Here is a 23,542-nt window from a genome sequence, read left to right on the forward strand (position 1 = left end):
CCACCCTCCCGGTGTGATCTAGCAAGCCCTGATGCTCTTTTTGGAGGTCACCCAGCCCCTGGATGGCCAAGTGATTTTCTTTCAATTTTTCTTTTTAAATGGCAGACTTCCTGGCCTAAGGTATCCCTTTTCTATTCAAGAGCCTGCATTTGTGACGCCAGGTCGTCCCTCTGCCTTTGAAAGGCACCAGCTTTCTGGCGTTCTTCATCAAACTCTGCCTGGGTATCCAGGTCTTTCAAAATCAATTTATTGCTTTCCTCTTTCTCTCTGTCTTGGATTTGCAGGGTGGCTACCTGCTCTGTGCATGCCCTGTTGAAATTGATCTGTTGCTCCAGCTTTTTCTGGCTCTGCAGTAAGGAGTCCAAACTGTCTTGGTGCTCCTTCTGCAAAGCCAGAATTCTGGTATCCTGGTCTGTCTTTTCCTGTTGCAGTATTTCCATGTCTTCTTTTATTTTAATGATATACTGCCTACTATCATTTTCTGACTCCTGGCTCCTCTGCAGCCTCTGCTCAGAAGAGACCAGGTCAGATTGGGCCTTCTCTAATGCCAACAGTTGCCTACTTGCCAGATCTTGGCCTTCAGCACATTTGTCCTGCATAGCTCCCATATATAGATACAAATATGCCGCTATCCTAACCATCTTGTTGTGTTCATCTTTAGCTTTAGGAGCCATGTATAGTTCGCTCAGGGCCACATGTAAGGGACCCTGATCTCTCCAGATATCTAACCCAGTTGTCGTGACCTGTTGTGTGATTGCCTGCAACCACGCATCCTGGCCCTGCTCAGTCCATTCACCTCTCACAAATAGCTTATGTAAGAAGTGCTCTCTGGCTATTTTGATGTCTACCAGTGTCGTCATTGCGGAATTTGAGTTCCTTCCTGACTTCCAGAAGTTTGTATTTTATTTTGCAAAACAGACCGTTTCCTGAGAGCGTTCCTTTGAGGAGTGCTTTCACAGTGTAAAACAGCGTGGTGATCTAACCGGATATGTATATCCGGTCAGTTGGCACACTGTATTAAGCTGCACAAGTGGTAACTCTAATCCAGAATCCCGGACGAGCCCCCACTTTGTAAGCGGATTCAATTTAACACTATAGCTAAGTCAATGCTTGGTCTGGGATGCTGAGGGAAACCCTTATTGATATATTTTCTCTCTTAGAATCCCCCTGACCCCACTGAGCCAAGAAGTAGGTTTGTTTTGCAAATAAAAGGTTTATTTGAAAATTAAACTATATATATATCTATATATATATATATATATATATATATATATATATATATATATATATATATATATATATATATATATATATATATATCACACTTTTATAATAAATTAATGTTTGATACCACACTTGTGAAGATGATAGTGATCAACAATGGATAATGTTACATGGTACACTCTTTTTGATGGCTTAGAAGTGATAAAGAGAGGATAAAGTAGCTGACAATGCTTTTATGGCTTCAAGGACAATGCAATGATGAATGAAAATGCAGTACAGAAAATAAACTTGATATGACTTCAACAAAAGACAATGTAATTACTTTTCTTTGACAATTCACCCCCCCTCTATGCAAGGTAAAGAGATGGGAGGAAAGCACACAGTTCTCATGAATGCAATCAAATATAATTCAGTTCCCCCCTAGCAAGCTTAGAGGAAAAACAGGTAGGAGTTTTAAACACAGGCACTATCCTTTTAAATGTGGTGGCAATGAAGTGAAAAATATACTCAAATTTCTTTTAATTCCCTATAGGAGGTTCAGGGTGAGTGAGAGATACTTAAATTAATTCAGGATCACTTTAGCAATGCTCTATGAATGATTGTCAGGTTGCACACGAATTTCAGCAAGGAAAGCAAGGACAAATATTTTTACACGTGGCTGAAATTAAGCAAAATGTCAAATCGCGGCAAATTTAGTCGCGTGCTTCGACCGCAATTACGGAGGCACTATAAGGAGTAGGCTCGTTGGAAAGGTTGGAATCTTAGCTTTAAGATGACAGTTAAAAATCGCTCCTAGTACAAACGGTTCCGGAGATACGGCCGATTTAGTAAAGGTAGTTTTTCGGATGACAGTTTTCAGTTTTAAAGATGACAGAATGACACGATTCTAGGAGGCAGTTCTAATAGGCTAAAATAGTTTGGATTAGATTCTTTTAAACTAAGAGATTCGTTTTAGCACAGTGCTAGCTGGGTACTCACACTAGATTTTGGACAGGAATGCGACTTCGTCACGGATCGGGTCAAGATTGGCTGCGGTTCTCTTGTACTGGTTCCGCGCACAGCGATCTGGGTCAGCTCTCAGCACTGCACAGTTCTGGTCTCTCTGGATCTCTGGTCTCTCTGGATCTCTGGTCTCTGGAGATTGATGGATTTGAAGTCTGGAGTCTCCCAGCAAAGTGTCCCACAAGAAAGTGGAAAGTTAGTGTCTCTACCTGGGTTTCAATGTTCCTTTTCTGTGTTTTGAAAATGGGTGTGTGCCTGGGCCTAGCTAAGCCTGCCCCTCTCACTTATAATTGGCCGAGCTTTCCTCTCTCCCTTGATTGGGGGAAAGAAATGGAGTGTCAGAGTGATGCTGTAGGTTTTATGGTCAGAGGAAGCTCCCCTTGTCAAATTGCACACAAATCTATTTCTGACCCAAATACATATTTATCTATGTACCATTTTTCTAATGTTATAGGTCCAGTTAACATATTTTCTGTAGCACCAAACCATATGATCCCTGTCTTTGTACGATGTTGTGTCCACTTATGACAGAATTCTCCCCTTTTCATCCAGATAACAACCTCTAAAGCTGTCAAGATTTTACACAAATGTGCACCAGGTATATGGGTTTCAGATGTGAAAGTGTAAGATTTTTAACATGCATACATTTGGAGTAACAACCCTTTTTCCCGCTACTATCCTCAAGAACATACCACAGGGTCCTAACACCTCTTAAAATGTGCACAGAAAAATCACAAGAATGATGATGTTATTTATATAATTTTGACAAGTCTGCACTGTGAATTATCCATCTTTTTAAAATCATGCTCTGGCCCCAAAGGGGTGTGGTTTTCCAAAGCAAATGGTGGAATTTCTGGTTTATCCAATTCCCCCAAGCTCAGCTTGCTCTCACAGGCACTGCCCCTCCCAGTTTCTCCCAAGAGGAAGCCATTTACGACCCCCCTAATATAACATTTGCCTGAGCCAGGGACAGTGCTTTGTTTAGTTTCCTGTAGTCCCCAGCTGCCACTCCCCTAATTCAATCAGAGAGGTGTCATCTCCTTTTGGCAGGGGCAGCAGAATGAAGCCAGGCCTGGGAAGTGTGGCTGAGCAGGTTTCACTCCTGTCGGGGGTAGTTGCCGGGTAGAATTCACTCTCTTCCAGCCAGGCTTCAGCTAAATGTCACTTTAGTTCCCAGTTTTCTACATTCAAATCAAACTGACAATTATTGCACATGCAGCTAGAATGCTGATTCTAAGTTCAAAACTATGACATTTAACCGTTGCAACCTATGTTACACTCAAAAGTAGGTCACTCATTTATTTTAAACATTTCGATTTTAGTGGCTTTCTGTCCATTTAACTTAAGCTGCTGACATCCACAGCTCAGCCAGTTTTGTTATAAACATTGTTTTGGGCTCTTCATCTTTACAGATTTTGTATGCACACAAGAATACATTCTGCCAAATGTCTGCTGGTGTACATTGAGATTTTTGAATATCTTGAGATGTTTAAAATAGGCATTTTTAGCTTGCATTCAGGGAAACAAAGGTGATTTTAAAGTGCTTTTAAGCTAACAGGCACTGCTGTTTTTCCTTTGGCACACATTCCACTCATGGCACCCCTGGCCCATCATGCTTGCACTGGTGGGTGGCAGGTCAGGGGACCATTTTGGTGTGCGCACAACTGCACGGTTCTCTAGGATTCTGGCGCACATGTGGGCTTTTCCTCCCTCTTGGATTTCCTGAGCCCACAGCACCAAATGTTGCAGCATAATAACTTGAACGTGGGCCAAGACACCCAACAATCCACAGTCAAATGTCAATATGTGGTGCTCATCTAGACTGCTATTTCTTTGAGATCAATACTCTTTAATGTATTGAACGTTGCCAAAAATGTTTGGCACCTCATCTGTTTTTGAATCAGGCTTATTCTGAGATGCTTATTTGGATCGGACTATCATCATATTACCCTCTATTTCCAGTTGGAAGCAGAATAGGCAAATGACGACCCCCAAAAGTCTTTTTGCACCCACTCATTTGACATACTTTTACTTTACATCTGGAACATTTTAAATGTCTTGCATATAACATGTTTTAAAAGCCAAGAACGCATCATGTACATGATAAGGAATCATGCTTGCAATATCTTAATCTTTTGCTTCGGTTCCCCTTGAAATATTGCTTAATAAGCAGACTTAGATTTTCAATTGACTCTGCTTTGCACTGTGTACTGTAATGTCACTGGAATGAATGCCTTGGTCTACATGCCTGAGGCGGATTTGCCAAAGCTATTTCCACTGTTCCCTGGGAATCAATTAAGATCTCCTTTGCCCCGAACTAGATCCTATCCTTTCCTGGGAAATCGTACTGCTGATCAGCACATGCTTCACTGAACGCTGGCTTACACATTACTTGCATGGGACCCCTGTCCTTCAAGGTGAAAAATAAATTGCATTTCAATAGTACTGCACTTGATTGATTTCCAAATTTTCAGATTTTCAAAAAAGTTGTCTAGATTTTTTTATTCTGTTCCAAATCCACATAAACAGTTTTCTCTTAACCTGGAAAACCTTGTCTACCACGGTTTCTAGACTATTCTTTCTTGAAGAAGTTTCAATTTTTTTTAAACGCATGTAATCATTTCGCTTTCGAGTTATTTCATTGTTTTTCTTCTGTTTCTATTTTTCCGACTCTCATTCTATTTTTGACATACTTACCTATGGCAATTTCCTTTAAGTTTTAAAGGTTTCTTTGGTCTTACATTTCCTTACCTCATTTCTCACTGATACACAGGAATACTTTTATAAGTATACAGAATCAGTGTTTATTCGCTTTGGTCTAATATTGTGATGCCTTTCATTCTGTTGATTTCGGTTTTGATTCCCTGTCTGAACTCACATGGAAAAGAATATTGTGAAAAAATGCCGGGCTGCTTGTTAGGGTCCAACCCTGCTAATTTATGGCGGCTCATTAGGTCAAACGGGATTGACCGTTTTTTACAGGTACAGTCTATATCAAAGACAAGTTGGGTCGCTCACTTTGAAACCCTAAATGACGCAGAAAAAGAAGGCTGTAGGGCTGACTACAAGGTACCGTGGCAGGGTGCTCTCTCCTGGGACCTGGATGATTTGTTGTGCCTTATTGGCTCCAGCAAGAGCTCGAATGCTCCAGGCCCGATTGGCTTGTCAGTCATGACACTAAAATCAGCTCCGATATTATGGGCAAAGATAATCTTAGCACTTTTTGTGAATGTACTTGCTGAGAATAACAACCCCCAATCTTGGAAATTGGCTACTGTGGTGGTCATTTAAGGAGGAGACAGATTCTTCCCCCTTAACTATAGGCCAATATCCCTTTTGGATTGAAGTTGTAAAATGTTCTCCAAGTTGATCCTCCAGGACCTGTTGACTTGGGCTCGAAGTCTAGGCAAGCTTGATCCTTTCCAATCAGGGTTCAAAAAGAAAGGGAGTGGGGATGGGTCTAAACAGTTTATTGGTAAATCTATTAGATGCTCAGGCACGGGACCAAAAGCAGGCACTATACTTGGCATTCCTGGACGTCAGCAAGGCGTTCGACTGTGTAAATCGAGTGATTTTATGGACAAAACTATCAAAGCATGGCTGCCTGAATGCACTAATAGACATCTTGGTAACACTACACAGGGATACAAAGATCAGAGTCAGACTTGATGCCAGCGGGTCCTGTGCTGCCTGGATCATTACGACCAGGGGATTGCGACAAGGGTGCGTGCTGGCGCCTTTTCTTTTCAATCTTTATATAATGGATATGGGTCTCTGTTGGGAATCTTTCCGTACAAATCTGCCTCTCCTAGATCAGTCCAATATTCAATGTCTAAATTATGCGGACAATGTAATTATTGTTGACAAACTCAGATAGGACTACAACGGGCCTTGGACAGTTTAAATTGCTACTTCGAAACCCTGGACCTCAAATTAAATGGTGCGAAATCAAAGGTTTTGATCCCGAACAAAGTAAAGTCTAAATGGAAAGCACACACATGGATGTCACAGGGGTGTGCTTTGGAAGTAGTAAAGGAGTTTAAATACTTGGACAGAATAGTGTCATCACATAAAAACAAAGCTGAAACTTATATGAAATTTAGAACATTTTTTTGGCTTTGGCATCCCAGTTGAGACTATTTGACAACAAGTTTGGCCACTACTCAACGCTGCCCAGGCTGAAATCATACGGGCAAAAAATCTTGCCAGGCCAGATTTTCGGCATGGAGAATTTTGGATTTGCAATAGACTGGTCATTGCTAGAGGCCCTTCTGTGGAGAAAGGCCCTGCATTTGCCAAATTATTTTCCGATCGCAGCATTAAGGCATGAACTGGGCTTGATACCTGCTGGCTCTCTGGTTGAATGGAAAAAGCTACAAACGTATGCGCTAATTCTGGTTCCCCCGTATCTATCTCTATACATGACATTTGGTCAAGAACTCAACCGAGCAATTTGTAAACCAATAGAAGTTGAGTAGATGTATCCACAACCTCGGGGCTATACTGGTGGATCATTTATGGATCCGCATTATAAATCTGAACGAAAAAAGTATAAAAGTATTTTAATTGCAACCTTTGAACTTTTAGAATTTTTTAAATATTTTTAATGTGAATTATCAAGAAAATGTAGTTAATTATACTCAAAGGTTTTTCTTCTGTAAATGTAAACGAAATAATAATGTTTATACCATGTTTAAATGAATGTGTACATTTATGAATAGATGTTTTTGACAGTGTGAAAGGTTTTACATTTTAACCAAAAGCACAATAAAAATTTTATTGAATATTGTTCTTTCTGTTATAAAATTAAATATTACGTTTTATTTTCAAGATATATGCATAAGATTTTGCTAGTGGATCCTCCAAGGCAAGTCTCTAGATCATGCTGGTCCCCAACCTGTGGCTCTCCAGATGATTTTGACGACTTCCATGATCCCTCACCATTGTCATTGACTATACTGCTAAGGATTGATGGGAGTTGTAGTCCAAAACATCTGTAGAGCTAAAGGTTGCAGACCTCTCCGGGGGGTCTAAGCATACTTATTTTGCTGTCAAATCTTTCATAAAGTCCTAGGAACACATCCCTGGAAGACAGTATGCAAATAGCTTTGCAATTATCTGTGGCCTGGGGATAGAGGCCTTAACTTTACAGCACCAGAATATTCCATATGTTAGATACTGAAAACATTGCTCCTGCACCACGTCGATGAGAGTTATCATTTCTGTTCCATGACTGTTTGCAGTTCTTAGCATCTGATGTACATGCATGATGGAAGGGTTCTTTGCTTTGTGCATAAACGTACGCATTTTTCAGTCACACCATCACTGAAAAAGTCTCTAGACCATGGCATATGTATATGCAATGACACTACATTACCAATGGCATGGACTATTTCCTGAACAACATTATTTAAAGACCTATGTAGACAACACGTTTACACATGACCTCCGACCTTTGTGTCAGGAGCAGGGACTTCAAGTATGTTCTCAGCATAATACTTAACATTCTACCTTATTTCTGTGCTTTCTTTTTTAACTTTACATTATAGAGACGTGCTTTAAATCTTTTTTGACAAGCAGGGGCAAGCAGAATACATAGTGGTCCTCTTTCTGATGAAACCATGGGACTTTATTTTTTCTTGAAGATATTATTATTTGATTTCAGCCCAGTCCTCTGTATCTTAAAATTAAAAACGTGTTTTGTTTTTCTTAGTACTACAGACGCAAGGCCCATTCAAACGTATTTTTACCGATGTAAATGTGCCTACACTTTCAAGCGTTCATTTTTGTCCGAAAATGTTGCATACAGCATACATATAATTGAGAGTAAATTATCTAAAATGGGTGTGCGAAACCCCCGTGGCTCATATGCGCACGAGGAGGGCCCTCCCTATTCCAAAATAAAACTTCCCCAAAAAATATTTAGGGACTTATAGGAAAGGGAAAGCCTTGCAAGTCAGTGGAGCATACTTTTGAACCTTCACTGACCCTTACTACAAATCTGCTGTACTTATGTTAAACATAAACCAAATTCAACAATTTGAGTGAACTGAAGTCAAAAAGTATTTTCTCAATGCCACGTGGCACTGGTCTTAGATTACCTAAAAACAAAGATACCTCTGTCTCTCACGTTCTGAATGTTCAAAGGGAAGGGCTTGCAAGTGCCATCCAGGCCACATCCGTCACTAAGGTGTATCTTGCTGCCCTTAGTGAGCATTCTTTCAGCAGATACCCTCCCTTGGGGATTTTTTCAAGCATAGTCAGACACATTTCTCACCATTAACAATCTTTGCACCATGGCATCACACTGAGGATTATAATAGTGTGAGCTCTTGCAAAAAGGGAGGTACTCCCCAAACCAAGATGGCCACCATGGAAACAGAAGCGCTGGGGGGTTAGCTGTCTTGATTTCCATTTCAGCATCTGTGAGTCGGGCCACATACAGGGGCAGACTTGCCTGTAGGGAACTCTGGAGATTTCCTGGTAGGCCTTTGCACCCTGGGCCTCTTATTGTGTGGTATTTACAAATGTTTCCATAGGAAACGGTTGGGTTGGCTGAAAATGTGCAATAAGGGGCCACTTTGAAAATGATTTCCAGGGCCTCTTTTGGTTACCAGTCCATCCCTGGACGCATTGGTGGAGTCTGGCCGGTGTGGCAGTGGAAGCTTTGTTACAGAGCCTGAGGACGGCCATAGCGAGCAGGAGAGATGGCTGGAAGAGGGAGACATCAGCTTGACAGAGAGCAGGCAGACAGATGACACAGCCCAGTCTTCATCAGCACGCTGGCACCACGATGCACCTTATTGGTCCTTGGAAACTATCAGCTCTCTCCAATTGCATGGGAAGCTGATGCCAAAATGAATCTTTGGTTGAGGTAGCAAATTCGTTCCATCAGACTTGATCACTCTGTAATTTTGAGCAATGTATTATTGGAATGTTAGCAATATTTAATTTTGAGATTAAACTAAATGTGTTCATTTGGATAACACGGGCTAAGTTCAGGTATGATGAATCAAAAAAAATAAGTAAAGGTGAAAAAGAAACAGGAACTGGTTTCTGATTCAAAGGAGATGTGGTAGAATATGTAATCCGGTCATATGGCTTACACCCTACATCATGTATCACAGTCATAGAATATGACACAAGAAAAGCAATCCATTTGAATAACCCAGGCCATGCAGGGACCCCATGCTTGCAACCAGGAATGTGAGCCCACCACGCATGCTTTGTTAGTGTTATAATAATGTGCGTGGGGAGAACTCCGTTTATTATTTGCCAATCCAAATATGCGTGCCTTTCTTACATTTTTAAATCATGCTTCTGCTCCAGAGTTATACATTTCTCAATGATCCACCTGTATAATGTTAATTATTTGGAAAATTTTTACTTTTCTTTCCAGGCCTTTCCGGAATATGAGGAATTTATGAATTGCCTAGTCATGGCCATTGACCCACTCTTGGATGCAGCCCCCGTGGACACAGCGGCGCTAACCCGGGGTTCCCTGCGTCAGAAGCTGCTAGCACTGCCAGCCCTTCGCCCTCTCCTGAAGGCAGGTGGGTTGAAAAGTGACACTTGGTTTATGCTAGGACACCTGAACTGTAAAGATATGCCAGGCGACACTATATCTGCATAACGCTATTAAGTGTGACTGTTGTGGACAAGAATCCCAAATACATCACTCCGTTTCCCAGTATCAAGAAATGTACACTTTATATAAAAATGCGTTTTAACTTGATCCAGGCCTATACAGTGACTGGGGCATAACAGAAAATGCATATTTTAACAGTGGCACTGTAGTTAGGGAGTTGAGAACTGTGTACTGGTATGTGCGTGCATTGGAATTAGTCCTTGGTCAATTTATAAACCTCATGATGGATTGCGAGGTCTTACCTATTTCCGCGTCCATTGTAGTACTCACAACATGCCCCCCCCGGCCCCGTTGGTGCAGATTCACGGTGGTCGTGGGCACAAGAAGATAAAGCAGGAAATGGTTCTGGGAACTATTGGGAAGGGGACACAATCTTCCTGCACACCCAGGCGCTTTAGAATATGGCTTCTACATAATCATATTATTGGATATTCTGTAGGTGTAGAGTACATGCAGGAATAGTAGCCATTGTAGATACTAGTAGCCATATTGTGGCACACATCTTAAATGTAGCACGGCAGTCAGCACTTCAAGCTTAGGCTGCAAAGATAAGCAAAGGAATTGGTTATATCCCAGACACTGGTGAGAAAGGCCAGAGCCACACAGACCCATAAGACCCTTCATTGTCCTAAAATGTTGCCAACCTTTGCGCCCTGGGAAGATTGTGCCCTGCAAGGCCATGGGAGGAGGGCTGGGTGCCTGTGAGCAGTGCAATTCCATGAGAAGGAGGGCACGGACCTCCAACCCCCAACAGCCCTAATCCTAAATTATAGAACCCAAATGCCCTGCCTTTGGGACCCCTGAATTCCAATGTACCAGATAACCCCAGAAACTGACCATAAACCTGTTAGACCCCCGATCGATCAGAAGGCAGGGCCTTCCTGTCTTCAGTTCTAGGTCATGTGATTTGTTCTGCGAGTTGCAGGGAGGGATGAAATTAAACCCCAGAACGAGGGTGCAGACCTTGGAGGAATGCTGGTCTGTCTGGGAGCATGTGAAGTGTGTGAGTTAGGGTGACCTCAGCTTTCCCCCTGGGCCCCTGTCTGTTGGTACCAGGTGCACTGTTACATAGTGATAGATGTGTTTTTTCTTAGTAATATAATTGTTATTTGGCAGTCTGCTGGCCAATGACGAATGCAACATCGCCCATGTAGAAGAAGATGGATGGACGGTGCCGGTCCAATGGCCTGACATCCCCTATGGAGCAGGGGACCTATGTGTAGGGTCCCACCAACAAGCAGCGCACATTTTTATACTGTATCTTATGTCACTGATGATGCTGCATACCTTCTTAATGTGCTGCTCATGCTTTTTCCTTTTGTAAGGAAATAAAAACTTGTCATGCTTGCATTGAGGTGTATTGGGCCTTTTTCCCTAGTGGGTTGTATTTTTTCTGGTGTGAGCGTTTAAGGCAGGGTTGTCCAACTCCAGGCCGGATTTTCAGGATACCCCTCATTAATATTCATGAAATAAAGGTGCATACAATGATTCTAAATGAATGCCCATTTTCCCTCATGACTATTAATGAGGGTTATCCTGAAAACCTGTCGGGGTTCCGTCCCTCGATGCTTAGAGTTGGACAACCCCGCTCTAGGGGGCTTTCCTACAGGACATGTTGATAAACAAGTGTGAGAAGAATCTTTAAAGCATTTTCGATTGTGTTATAATTTGTTAATGATGTGTTAATAATCTGAGTTTAAAAGGTTTGAATAAACAAAAAAAAAACAGAGATAAAAAAGTAATAATCCTGTTCATGAATTAGAATACTCAGCAAAAGTCACTTTTCTTAATAATTTGGAGGAGACTGTGATTGGTTGGGGAAATTAAATGTCTCTGCGAATACAAAAAGATGAAAGGATGCAATAGCATGCTTCATTTGCTGTGATGGTGGGTATGTGCATGCAGTCATAGAGGAGTACAAACACTATGGTCAATATTCAGGATCTGGAATCAAGAATACAGGGGCCCTGCAAATACACAATCTGTAGTAAAGTCAAGCAACCTGTTTTTTTGTATTCAGCTGCAGTGTAATAGCTGAGAACTTGTTTAATGGTCTACAGTTGTATTCTTTTCTTGCATTATAGTTCTTATCCCAGGGATGCAGTTACCACAACATTATGAAGTACTGATGGGCCCAATAGCCAAAGTAAGTTGCCTGACATGCACAAGTGACCTTCATACGAGTGACAAGTCTCAGCTTCTAATGATACAGACCTCATGCAAACATGTGCTTGTATTCATGATATGATGAATAGATAGATGTTAATGTTAATGTTAAAGGATATTTTTACCGCGCGCCATCACCACCGGAGTGGTCCCCTGGTGCTTTGGCAGATCTGAAACAAAGGGGCGGTAGGTTAGGCTTGTTAGTAGGACAAACCTTGGAGAAGAGCAAGGGAGCTGTGAAGTATTGTTGGCAGCTTCTGTTCGGTTAACACCTTTTGCCAAGAATATTGGTGTGTTATTCGGTTCTGAGTCTGTCATGTGCTGTTTGGGGGTCTGTGTGGTGTGGTTGTTGTTGTGGTGTGGTGAAGTGAGTGCGGGTTGGTGTGGCTTTAAGAGGTGTGGTTGTGTTTGGTAGGAGTGTGAGAGGTGTGTGAGGAAAGGTGAGGTGATTAGTATTTTTTTAGTTTTTTGTTTTGTTTTGGGTTCATTAGTATCCTTGTTGTTAGGAGAGATGCATATTTCTATTGCGTCTCCTTCATGATTTAGAGAAGGTTGTTTCCTTTCGGTGATTAAGATTCAGCGCGATAAGGCTGTCTCATCTCTCTGTCATTATGCTAAGTTAGCTACTTTCGTGTTTCCATCTTTGTGTCCGGTCAGCCCTTTTATCCCAGTTTGTCTTTGCTGTAACTTAGTTTTTGGATTGTCTTACTTGCCCATACCCTTTGTCCTTTTAGTGGGTAATGGTGTTGGTAGTGTTGTGCATGTATGCTAATTTCTGTCCTCATGGAGTTGTCGCTTGTGTTCTATTCCACCTAGCGTTGTCTCTCTTTTTCTTGTAGGGGTTTCGCTCAGTCGGTCCTGGGTGTTGTCTGTGCCATCATATATTCTGTCAATCTGTTCTTTGTGTTTGATTGTTTTAGTTGTTTCAATTTGGTGCTGAGGTGTTGGAGAGCCTGGTCTTTAGAAGTTTTCTAAATTTTAGGTGGTCTTTGGTGTTTCTTATTTCTTTTGAGATGTTGTTCCAGGTTTTTGCCGCTAAGTGGGAGAAAGAGGAGCCCCCTAGTTTTTTCTTGACGTATGGTTTTGGTTCCAAGCAGATTTCATTGCTTGATCTGAGGAGTCTCGTTGGCCTGTAGATAGTTATTTTCTTTTAGAGGAATTCTGCGCCCTGTCCGCTAATTGCCCTGTGTGTTATGCACATTGTTTTGAACGTGATACAATGTTTGATTGGGAGCCAATGTAGTATTTTTAGTGCTAGAGTGATGTGGTCTCTTCTGTATAGTTTGAGGAGGAGTCTGGCTGCTGCAGTTTGGATGCGTTATAATTTCTTCAAGAGGTATTCTGGCATCCCGAGGTAGAGGATGTTTGCTAGTCAATTCTTGACATGATGAGGGTGACGATTGTCAGTGTTTTGTGGGTGAAGGAGAGTAAAGGTAGGATTTTTCTTGTTATGTGGAGGAGGAAGAAGCATTTCTTATTTATTGCGTTTACTTGTGGTTCTAGGGTTAGTGCGTTTTCCATTACTACCTTAGATGGTGTGGGAGCGGTTCCCATTTCCGTCGGCCAGGGAATGTAGGTGTTGTTCTCTTGGTTTTTGGATACAATCATGATTTCTATCTTTCCTGGGATGAATTTCAAGTTGTTGGCGTTCATCCAGTCAAAGATTTCTTTTAGACATTCTATCAAGTTTGAGTGATCGGTCTGAGTATCTTTGATTTTGTAAATGATTTGAGTGTCGTCTGCGTAGTTGTAGCATGTAATGTTGTATTTTTTGAAGATCCTGATTACTGGAGTCTGATAGATGTTGAAGTATAGTGGTGATAGTGAGGATTTATTTATTTTAATTCTTGATAGAGTGCCAAATTGACCACAGCCCTCACGGCGCACACAAAAAGACAGAAAAAGACAAACAATCAGAGACGAGTAAAGAATTTGGTATCAGAGAGGAGCAGAGCAGGACCTAAGGAGCAGTGAAGAAGTAGGTCTTCAGATTCTTTTTGAAGTCAGCCACAGAAGTGGAGGATTTAAGGTGGGAAGGAAGAGGATTCCACAAGGCTGGAGCGATGACATTGAAGTTAGTTTTGCCAAATTTGGCCATATGAAAGCGGGGCTGGCAGAGCTTGGCTTGTTCGATTGACCTAAGCAATCACCCTGGGACGTATCGTTGAATACGTTCTGCAAGGTAGCTGCGTGCGGTGGCATTCAGACATTTAAACGTGAATGTGAGGATATTAAAAGAGACCCTATGCCTGATAGGAAGCCAATGTAATTTCTTCCGGGCTTCAGTGATGGAGTGCCGCCTTGATAAGCTGAGAACAGCTCTAACGGTGCCATCTTGGGTGATTTGAAGGGCAGTGATATTAGCAGAGGGTGTACTTGCAAGAAGACTGTTGCAGTAGTCAATCCTTGAGTTGATGGGAGCGGAGGCAAGGAGAGACATATTGTTGACAGATAAGAAAGGGCGCAGTAAGCAGAGTTGCTTATTAATCCAACCACAAGTGGCGCCAGTTTTAGTAACACATAACATGAGAGCACATAGAGAGTTTGGCGTCAATTGTAACCCCAAGCATCTTTACGCTTTAAAAAACTGGGATGGACACATTGGCGATCAGGAATCATGAGTAGTCCTCAGAAAGATTCTTTAGCATGTGACTGGAGGCTGCTATAAGGATCTTGGTTTTATCTGCGTTCAGAGCCATGGAGTACTGACTCATCCAAGAATGAATGAGTAAGTAGATGGCTTTGAGTTGGCGGGGTAGGAGCCAGAGAGCTCAAGGATGAATTGGGTGTCACGTGCGTAGTTTGTATACAGGATACCCAGGTCATCAAGCAACAAGAGAAGAGGAAGGATATAAATGTTAAAGAGAGTGGGGGGATAGAGAAGATCCCTGAGGGACACCCTGTGTCAATAAGGATGGAATTGATGAGGAGTCATGAATGACGACACAAGCGTTATGAGGACAGAGAAGGGAAGCTAGCCATTGTGTGGTAAGCTTGGTACAGCCGACAAGATATTGCAGCCTAAATGCTACGAGCTTATGGTCGACTAAATCGAATACAGCAGAAAGGGCTAACAGCATCAGGAGTGCTGGGTGGCCGCGGTCGATAATAGACGCCAGATTTGATTTTAAATCCAGCATGGCTGTTTCTGTGCCATGACAGGCACAGTAACCTGATTGACGATCCTTGTGGTACTCCACAGTTGTTAACTCGTGGAGTAGATTTGAAGGGTTTTATCCATACGGTTTCTGTTCTGTCTGCTTGGAATGATTTAATCCAGAGTATTGCCATGTCTGTTATACATATGTCTTCCAATCCTTTGATTATGGTGTCATGGCTTACTGTGTCTAAGGCTGTGGAGAGGTTGAGCAGAATCAGAGCCAAGGTTGTGTTGGAGTCTGCGTTTGTTTTTAGGTCGTCCCAGATGGATAGTTGTGCTGATTCTGTTCCTCTTGCGGGTCTGAAGCCGACTTGTGCTTGGTTTAGCAAGTGGTGTTTTTCTACATGTTTTTGGGTTCATTTTTATACGTCTGTTTCTAGGAGTTTTGTCGGGTAGGGAATGTTTGAAATCGGTCTGTAGTTGGAGAGGTCTTCCACATCGCCACTTCTGTTTTTTAAAAGTGGCTTAATATATGCTGATTTGAAGGATCGTGGTACATATACTCCCTGTTGTGAGTGACAGATTTAAGAGGTTTCTGTAATATTCTGATGGCGTTCCTTGTGCAAGGATTGATTTGTAGATGTCAGGAGGGCAGGGATCCATGGGTGATCCCGCTTTCTTGCTGTGTGTTACCAGCTTGCCGAATGTCTCTACTGATATTTCCGGGAAGTTTTGGAGTTTGTGCTGTGGCTCCTTGTCAGGTCCGGTTGGTTGAGTGTTAGGGTTGGTTGGTCTGTTTTGTATAATTTGTCAGATGTTGTTGATTTTGTTTTTAAAATGGTCTGCCAAGTCGTTGCATATTTTCTGTGAGGGTATTGGGGTGTTGTTGCAATTCAGTGGGTTTCTCATTTCTTTTATGATGTTGAACATTGCTTTTTGTCTGTTGGTGGCATTGGTGATTCTGTCATCATAATGCCTTCTCTTTGTCTTTTGAAGTTCCTTCTTATATGATCAGATTTGCTTCTGGAACGTATTCTTTTCTCCATTCCAATTCCAGCTTCTTGTTGTTCTTTTTCACGGTGCTTATTAGTGGGGTGAACCATTTTGCCATTGCTCTTTTTCTTGAGGGGGTAAATGCTTTTTCCCGGGGCGATGTTTTCGATCGTATCAACAATCCATTTGTGGAGTAGCTCCACTTTCCCGTCGTGATCTGCTTTCGCCAGTTCTGCTGTTGAAGGTTTGGTCATCTCCAGTTGTTCTATTAGGCTGCTTGCTTTGATGGTTTTCCAGTTTCTTTTTGTGGTGGTTGGGTTCTTGAGGGACTGGATGCTGACTTGAGTTGGCAGTGTGATCACGAATGGAATGATGAGATGGTTGCTCCAAAGTATTTGTATCAGTGGTGCTGTGGTGATAAGTTTTTTCTTGGCAAAGATTGCGTCAAGGGTGTGTCCTGCCGAGTGTGTTGCCCCTTTAACCAACTGTTGTATTTTCATGGTTGTTAGCTGCCCAATTAGTGAGTTTTGAGAGTTGGCATGTTTTTCTTCGAACCAAATGTTGAAGTCCCCCAGGATTTTTAGATGTTCATGTTCGATGGCTATGTTGGTGATGACTTCTATGAAGTTGTCGACGAAGGTTGCATCGTTTGTCGTGGTTTGTAAACCAGTATGAATTTGATGTTTGTTTTTGGATTTGCCAATATGTGTATCACCATGGATTTGCATATCATGATGTTAAGAGGTTCGTCTGTCTTTACTTTCAGGTGCTCTTTGAATGCTATTGCGAGTCCTCTTCTTTTTTTATTTTTCCTGTTTAACTGCATTTGAAGTTGGTGGGGAGGCAGGTTTGAAGTGTGATTTTGTAGTTGTCATCCAGCTATGTTTCTGTAAGGAAGAGGATGTTGATACCGTTGTCGCAGAGAAGGTCGAAGATCTCTGTTAACTGTTTTGACATGGATCTTGTGTTTATTAGGTTGCAGTGGATTTTGAACATATAGGGACCTCATTCTGAGTATGGTGGTAGCCATGGAGCAATTAGCTCCATGGCTGCCTCCCATACCGGTACCGCCTCCGGCTTGGTGCAATGGGGACTAACCGGTCCATTCTGAGCTTGGAGGGACTGGTAAATCCCCATTGACAAAACCATTCCCCATTCCCATTTCAGCCCCCATAGGGCTCAATGGGAATGGGGAAGGAGCAAATAACGGTACCGCAATTTGCGGTACTGTTATTGGCTCTAAAGTCCCTTAACGGGTCCCGTCCACAACGCCTGGTCTGACCAGTCGTTAAAGGAGGGACCCGCTAAAGCACATAGGAATTGGGCGCAAAGGGTTTACCGGTACCGGTGTCCTTACCGGTGCCAGTTATCCCTTTGCGCCCAACTCGGAATGATGCCCATAGTTTGGTTTGTGCTTTATTGTTGCCGTTGTCTTCTGACAGGTATTAATGTTTCCTACCAGGTCGATCTCTAGTTGAAGTGTTGGTACAGTTGTGTCTGTGTCGCCGAAGAGCTCTTCTAGGTTTAGTGTTAGGTTTTCGTTTTTATCAGGCTCCCCTTCTAAATGTTGTGGCTGTTGATTGGAGGGTCCTCTTGTTTTGGTGATGTAAGGGGTTAGGGCGTTGATTATGTTCTTGTTATCTCTAGCTTAGTCTGTTCTTCTTCTGCAAGGTTGTGTTTGGTTGTTGGTTGTTCTTGATTTGTATGTTGGGTCGACTCGTTCCAGTGAGTGGTTATTTACAAGGTATGGAGTTCCGTATATGGATTTCTCTCTTCTCTCAGTGCTGGTTCTGTTGTCGTTCTTGTCTGTGGGAGTGTGTTCTGCAGTTGTGAGTCTTCAGTGATGTTCAATTTGGTTTGTTCTTTCTGCTCTTTGTCTTTCCTTTGGTCAAATTCGTTTTCACGGCATGTTGAGTTTTTAGTGTTTTTTTATTGGTTTATCTTTGGTTCGTTGTTGCAGAGTTGGTCTTTGTGCTTTAGGTCTGGCTGTCTTGTGGTGTTGGACTGGGTGTGGGGATTGTCCGATACAGGCTTGGGTTTGTCTTTTGGGGTCATCTAGTTAGGTGATATCGCTAGGGTAGTTTGGTCGCTGTCTCAGGTTTGAGCAGTCCACTTGAGGAGGTCTTCAAGGGTTATATCACTATGGTATTCCAGTGGCTGTTCCTAATGTGGCTGTCCCTGGAAGAGACTTAGAGCAACAGACAAATCTCTGTAGTGTGAAGCAGGGTACTGTTCGCAGCCCCATCTCAGAATGTCAGGGCAAATGATCACAGTGCCATCTCGGCGCGGTAGGGCTAATGCTTATAGCGTTGTCCAAATGTGGCACCCTCTAGGAGTGGTTTAAAAATCTTCTTGCCAATTCTCTAATTGTGTGACGCAGGCCGATATTCACAGAGCTATCCCTGTGTGATCCATGCCAATAGTCACAGTACTATCCCAGTGTGGGACAGGGTGGTAATCACTTGTGTTATCCTCGAGAGGCACAGGTTAGTAATACCAGTACTGTACTTATTGTGGTGTTTTCTGGATGTTACATAAGCTAAGATCCACAAATCTGTACGGGTGCTGCAGAGGCCATTAATTACAGTACTATCCCAGAGAGGCACCAGCTAATAATCCTGGTACTATCCTAGAAATGCACAAGTTTGTCATCACAATACTTTTCTATTGTGGTGCTTTCTGGATGTGTTTATCACTGGAAAAGTTCTTAAGGTGCAGTTAAGTTGCGCAGATTTAAAGCAACAAAACCCTTGAAATTCAGTGGAAGTGGGAAGTCATGACCATCTTAACTCGGGGCACTCACGTTGATGTCCCCCATAATACTATGTCACGCATAAATCCATTTTGTATGTCATTGTGAATCCCTTCTCTTATAATATGTATGTGCCCATGGGCTATGCAATGGGAATGCACTGAGTTAAGCTGATTTCACACATCGACGGAATTTCAACGGTTTTGTTGTGTTAAGTCTGTGTAACTTAACTAAGGTTTCTTCAGTGAATTACAAGTATTTTTTTATACCATCGTTTTTTTACAGGCTGCTACCCCTGGTTTTTGCCGTGGCCACTATAAATGTTTTTCTGGCCCTATTAGCCAGGGCTTAAAATTTCACTCTTTTTCATATTAATCTAATTTTTTTAAATCTCTCTTTTAAAAAAAATTACTTTTTTTCCCATAACCACAGACATATCAGCGATGGACTACAAATAACCCAGAATATTTTGAAAATATTCACGATTATTATATGTGTGACAAACTTTCCTTCCCAATCCCGTTTTCTACTATAACCATGACTATACAAAATAACCACAAATATGCAAAAATGTTCAAGCTCTGAACTTGGTCTCCAGCCCCACCCCCCAACTCCCTAATTTCACATGGTGTCATCTCTCCCCCTCCCCACCTCTAGCCTGATCCCATTTCATACTCCAAAAGGCATGTTTTCCTCTTTTTGTTTTTGGAAAACCCAGAATATTATTACCATATTTGCAAATGTCTTGCATCGAACAAAACAAAATGTGGGCTTTTCATTTCTGAAAAGCCTCTCTGCTACAAAGCATTATGGGACATATACCTATAAATTGGGGCAAAGGGGGGACCCCCTTCTCTGTCAAGTATTTTAACAACTACTGGACCGAATAACTACAGACCCCTTCTAGAAATCGAGACAATGTTTTAAACCCAAGTTATTTTGTACCTAATTCAATTATGTCCAGCAGTTTTTGCACAACTATAGTGCAGCGACCATCAAGCTATAATATTAATATGCATATATATATATTACACAGCCACGCTAGTGGCTGTGTAGTTATGGTTAAATCGCTAATCCCATAGGAAGAGCACTTTTTGGGCGGCTTATAACTTCGCACCCCCGGGACGAATCCTCATCAAACTTTGCAAAAACAGTATATGGCTCACTCTGTTCGGCTGTTCGCGAACAGTCCTGAAAAGTTTGCGGACACCTCAGCATTACAGGGTTGGTGAAATGCAGTTCTTGAATGGCTTATAACTTTGGCGCCACTTAATAGAACTGCTTGAAATTGTGCATGTATATTCCCGACCTGATTCCAAATGAGTTTACAAAGTTTGGTGGGATTCTGTCATGAGGGGGCAAAATTAGAGGGCAGGTCCCAAAATAATGTAATGGCTTATAAATGAGATGCCATTTGATGAATCTACACTTAATTTGGCAAAACTAATAATAGATCTAGATATAAATGTTTTTGCGATGTTTGGTGGGATTTTGTCAAGAAGGGGCAACATTAGAGGGGGTGCCAACATAATGTAAAGGCTTATAAATGAGGTGCCATTTGACAAATCTACACTTCATTTGGCAAACTGATAATAGATGTAGATATAAATGTTTTTGCAAAGTTTGGTGGGATCTTGCCAAGAAGGGGCAACATTAAAGGGGGGGGTCCCAAAATATTGTAAAGGCTTATAAATGTGGTGCCATTTGACAAATCTACACAAAGGTTTGCAAAAAGATTATAGATCTAGATATGAATGTTTTCGTAAAGTCTGAATGGTTTTTGTCAAGTGGGGGCTAAGTTATATGACAATTGTATGTGCATACATTTGACACTTTTGAAAAAATAAAACATGGGTGGATTTCCAGCAAATTTGTGTAAGGAGCATTGGCAAGGACCTACAAGCATGGTTTTGAAAATGTGTCAGTGTTTTATTTTTTGACAAGCGTCATAATGTAGCTACAAAAAATGATGGTATACCTTTAGTGACTGAGGGGTTGCCTGTGGCCATGGGCAGTGGCCAGATGGTCTGGGTCATGGAATAAGGTCATGATCCGGACAATCTGGCTACTATCCATGACCACAAGGGACAACACATAGGATTAAACTGGCCATGTCCACCTGGGACTGGCTTTGTGGTAAAGTTATTCGAAATTAGGATAGATTTGAAAGGGAAGAAAAATGTGCTTGTGGTAATATGGTCATAGGGTTCTCTTTTTGCCTTCTGCAGGCTGCCATGGAAAGCAAAGAGAGGCCCTGTATGGAACCCCCACCTTCCTTTTCCATGGTGGCCATCTTGGAAAAGGATTTCCCTTCCTACACCGGGACGCCACAGGCGTCCCGGTGTAGGAAGAAAAATCCTCTTTTTAAGTACCCCGGGTTCCCGCTTTGGGAACCTAGGCTGCTAATGGACTTCATCCCCCATTTCAGGGGCTGGAATGGGGGGATAATGGTCCAGAGACCTCGTTATCCCCCCTCGCTTCGCTTGGGCTGATAACTTGGGCTGCTGGGCTGGTATCCACCATTCCAGTCCCTGGAACGGAGGATGAATGCCACAATATTCCCATAGGCACAACACAAAATGCAAATGGAAAAGTTGGAAAATCTTATTGAGTCTATGTACTTTACTGAGAAATATAAAGTAGATGGAGTCTATACGTTTTATTTTTTTAGTTTTTTTTTTGAACTGTGAAAGGTGGTTCCTAAAGGAACATTTATTTAGTTTTTGGATGCATTTTTATTTTGGGCAGGAGAGCTTAGAACGAAAGGTGGGGAGGGAAATGAGGGAAGAGGCACCAAACACTAATATGGAGGGGCAGGTGGACAGGGGAAAATGTTGCGCATGTGTTATTTCTAAGTGTTTCTCATGCTCCTTGTTTACAGCAGTGGTGGTGTCTCTTGGCGAGGAGGGGTGGCATGAGCAGATTCTATTTTAGGAAAAATAGCAGTTTTTCAAAAAGTATCTACTGTGTACTAGATTGTTAATAGAGTAGGAATAGGTGTTGGAGCTGTGCAAGGGACATTTTGAAGTTGAAAGTTCCTAGATCAGTAGAAAATGCAGTTCTGAACTGTTCGCGAAGCACAGATCTTATCGTGAAGTGCGTACAGGTTCTCAGACAGCATATGGTCATGTGGCACTCTTTTCTTTACCAAAATATGGCTTCAATCAGAAGAAGCGTTTGACATTAGCCATTAAAATGACAATCTTGCCTGCAATTAACCAAAGCAAATCGTAAAGATATTTAGAAAAATGTAATATTTATTTTACCTCCAAAAATTTCAAAATCAGGTAACATCTTTAAAAAGAGGAAACATCTTTTTTAAAGAAAACATAATTTTAAAAGTAAAAGTGACCTTTTTTGGCATATTTCAAGCAAAATACGTTCAGGCAACAAAAATGGCCGCTACATAGCACGTAAATACGTAATAACATCATCGCGCTCGCGGTAACGTGAATGCAATGATGTCACACGCATAAAAAGATGTTTATTAACATGCGCGATCGTAACATAGATCGTGCCGAACCAAGGAGCCAGGGAAAAGTACCCAGATTGCAAAGAAAACCAAATGGTAAGCATTAGAAACCTTAATTCCCCCATAGTTAAGAGATTGTTTCTGCAACTAATAGCAGAATAGAGTTAGTGTAACCATTATTAAATGGCTTTTTTGCCCTGTTTTGCTTGTTTGAAACAGGGCAATCATCTAAATAGAAATTATAATAGCTGTATCATGGAAACTGAGCTATAAAGAAAACTCTTTGACACAGCATAAATTTGAATCAGCAAAACGTGGTGAGTGTCAATAATAAATGCTTATGAAATTGAAAAATCTGTTTTTTACCTAACATTTGAAAAGATTGTGAAAATAGATCATACAAACAAATCATGGTGTAATATTAACTGAATAATTAATCATGTGAAACAGATCAGATTTCGTTGGTATAGATTAATTGCTTCTTTAATTTGTTCAGTCTTGAACAAATTCAATATTTTATATGTTTTTTTAATATTTTTCTTTTCTTTCTTGTTTTTCAAACAATTAGCCTGGAAAATCTCTCCTGAAGATCCCCTGTGATTATAACAGGGGTGAAACACATGTAGAGAGTGAGAGTGACAGTAAGGAAATGTGCAAATAAAGTGGAAATCATAAAAAAAAGCCTGTGAAGATCCTTTCTTTCTTTTTAAGACAACTAAAATTGGCACTCATGAATTGAAATAGCCCTTGGAATGTCACAAGTGGGAATGTAAACAATTGAAAACTAGTCTATTGTATTCTAAAATGCAAGGAATATCATTGTTTACTTTACTTGCATCAAAGTTGATTAGAAATAGACCGTCAAGTGTACGTAAGCGTGATAGTGCTACATAGCTCATGCCTTCTTTAAAGACTGTGTTCCCAATATCTATCAATGCTTTATCTAGGGTAAGACTTTTTGATTTGTGAATGGTGACTGCGAATGCTAGAGTTACAGAAAATTGTTCTCTGCGTACAATCATGTCTTTGAAAAGAAGGAATCGAGCTATTGAGCGCCCTAACCTTTTTACTTCTGAAAGTTTGTCAAAGAGAATATTGACAAACTGAATGTTGTTGTCACGTGGGTATGTTTGAAAGCCAACAACTGTACCCAGTGCTCCATTAACTAGTCCTTGCTCCAAATCA

General features: G+C 41.5%; 1 protein-coding gene across 1 annotated transcript in view; it reads left to right on the plus strand.

Annotated features, from left to right (window-relative positions):
- PYROXD2 (pyridine nucleotide-disulphide oxidoreductase domain 2) overlaps positions 1-23,542 on the plus strand; it is a 984,036-nt gene that overhangs the window by 352,354 nt on the left and 608,140 nt on the right. The window contains exons 6-7 of the mRNA XM_069611541.1: positions 9,626-9,779; positions 11,959-12,020. Coding sequence (XP_069467642.1) covers positions 9,626-9,779; positions 11,959-12,020 — 216 coding nt within the window. The remainder of the gene's footprint in view (positions 1-9,625; positions 9,780-11,958; positions 12,021-23,542) is intronic.

Source organism: Ambystoma mexicanum, chromosome 8 (assembly GCF_040938575.1).
Source record: "Ambystoma mexicanum isolate Mex_15411 chromosome 8, UKY_AmexF1_1, whole genome shotgun sequence".
In the NCBI taxonomy this organism is placed as follows: Eukaryota; Metazoa; Chordata; class Amphibia; order Caudata; family Ambystomatidae; genus Ambystoma; species Ambystoma mexicanum.